At 42.7% G+C, this 1553-nt stretch overlaps 1 protein-coding gene across 1 annotated transcript; it reads right to left on the bottom strand.

Annotated features, from left to right (window-relative positions):
• Positions 1-889: 889 nt before the first annotated feature.
• On the bottom strand, positions 890-1213 carry T265_06741 (hypothetical protein; the record flags this gene model as incomplete). Its single annotated transcript, XM_009172086.1, has 1 exon — positions 890-1213. One exon carries the CDS (start codon positions 1211-1213, stop codon positions 890-892), a length of 324 nt encoding a protein of 107 aa, XP_009170350.1.
• Positions 1214-1553: the final 340 nt, after the last annotated feature.

Below are 1553 nucleotides of genomic sequence, written 5' to 3'. Positions count from 1 at the left end.
CGTTTCTGATTTGTCGTCTGCGTAATTGACCTTATTCAGATAGTCAACCGTTGAGTTTATAGAGCGCATTTGTGAGAGGATAATTTGATCGGAAGTCTGTCTTTTGTAGATGAATTCCGATGGGCAACTCTTCTTCGTAATACCTCTTTTAGTTGAGTCACACTTTGCCGCATGCCTAGGTAAACGCAAAAATATCAAACCTTTGCCGGATGATAAACCAGTTAAATGATTTGACACTCCAGTGTGTTAAAAATCTCAATGCATCTATTTCTACTTTGGTCCTACTGTGGAGCTTAAAGTAGTTTGCAACCTATCATCCCATACAAGAACGTCTGAAAAGTGCGTTCTAATTTCCTCTCAATCAGCTCACTTACCTCTATGTGTTATTAGTTCCATCGTGTAAGAAACAGTCGTTCAAACCAGTGCGGTCAGCGGTGTGAGCAAGAATCGTTTCAATCAAAATCAGTTGTGCCTCACCCGACCACGCGTGGAAATTTGTTGTACCGTTATCACGTACGTAAGCATGTGCTTCCAGAGTTAGTACATTCGCTTCTAATCCATTAAATGTCACATTTTTAGGCAACCAGAAATTGTCTTTTGGATTTTGTATGGCAACTTGAGTAGCTTTGAAATTAGTGTGGCATTTTGACGAAGACGAATCAGAAAAAGTATCTGTCATCAACTGGTAGGCTTTTTTAAAAAATAGCTAGAGTATACGTCTACTGACAAACGTTTCTCGTTCTACCTGACTGAGATAAAGTACACATGGTTTGGGACAAAGATGGCTCCTATTACCAAAAGTTTGCTCGTGTTGAGTTTAGGACCTTCGCACAGCGTGATGGAGCAGGATGTCTTGACCCCTCGTGTCAAGTGCCATTGGCAATCTTTATCATGACTTTTTCAAAATCAGTTGCGTGTTGGGCAGCTTTAGCGTCAACTCGTACTCCTGACTGTCAATCAGGTGAGAAAGGTGTGTGTAGTTGCTGGTTTTGCGTGCCATTGCGTATAGCACAGTGTGCTTTACCCAGAATTTAGCCCAGTTTGCTTTTGTGTTGGCGGAGTCCACGTTGGTGCGGTTTTTCAGGTCAGTGTTTGGCATCGGAGCTTCGTATCCTCCGGGGTATGCAGTGTGTTGCAGCCAGATGAACGACAAGCTGGCTTCAACACCGTTCACACATGTGCTCACCTCTAGTTCTTCAGCTGGGATATCCATTGACAACAGTAGACTTTATACCGTAAGCACCGGCCTGAATATTTCTACGTTAGAAGGGTTACTGTGTTTCTGTGTGTCACACCAAATTTTGGGTTAGCATTCTAATTAATGGACGCCACTCATTTAGTATTAGATAGTTCTAAGGTAAAATGTCCAGTCACCCCCAGTTTGCTGAATTGTGTTCTTGTGCCTAAACTAGTTTAAACCATCTAGTCAGGGTAGCACTGGAAAAGCCACTATCGTACTTGAACAACGCTGTTAGAAGCTCTTCTGTTCCTGCTGTACAGCAGCGTCTCAGGACAGCAAAACAAGGTGTACTTCAGAAAAGGAGGTGAGATTC

The sequence above is a fragment of the Opisthorchis viverrini genome (assembly GCF_000715545.1).
Source record: "Opisthorchis viverrini unplaced genomic scaffold opera_v5_146, whole genome shotgun sequence".
Classification (NCBI taxonomy): Eukaryota; Metazoa; Platyhelminthes; class Trematoda; order Opisthorchiida; family Opisthorchiidae; genus Opisthorchis; species Opisthorchis viverrini.
Note: the sequence above shows the minus strand (reverse complement) of the source record. Positions and strands in the feature narration are given on the sequence as shown.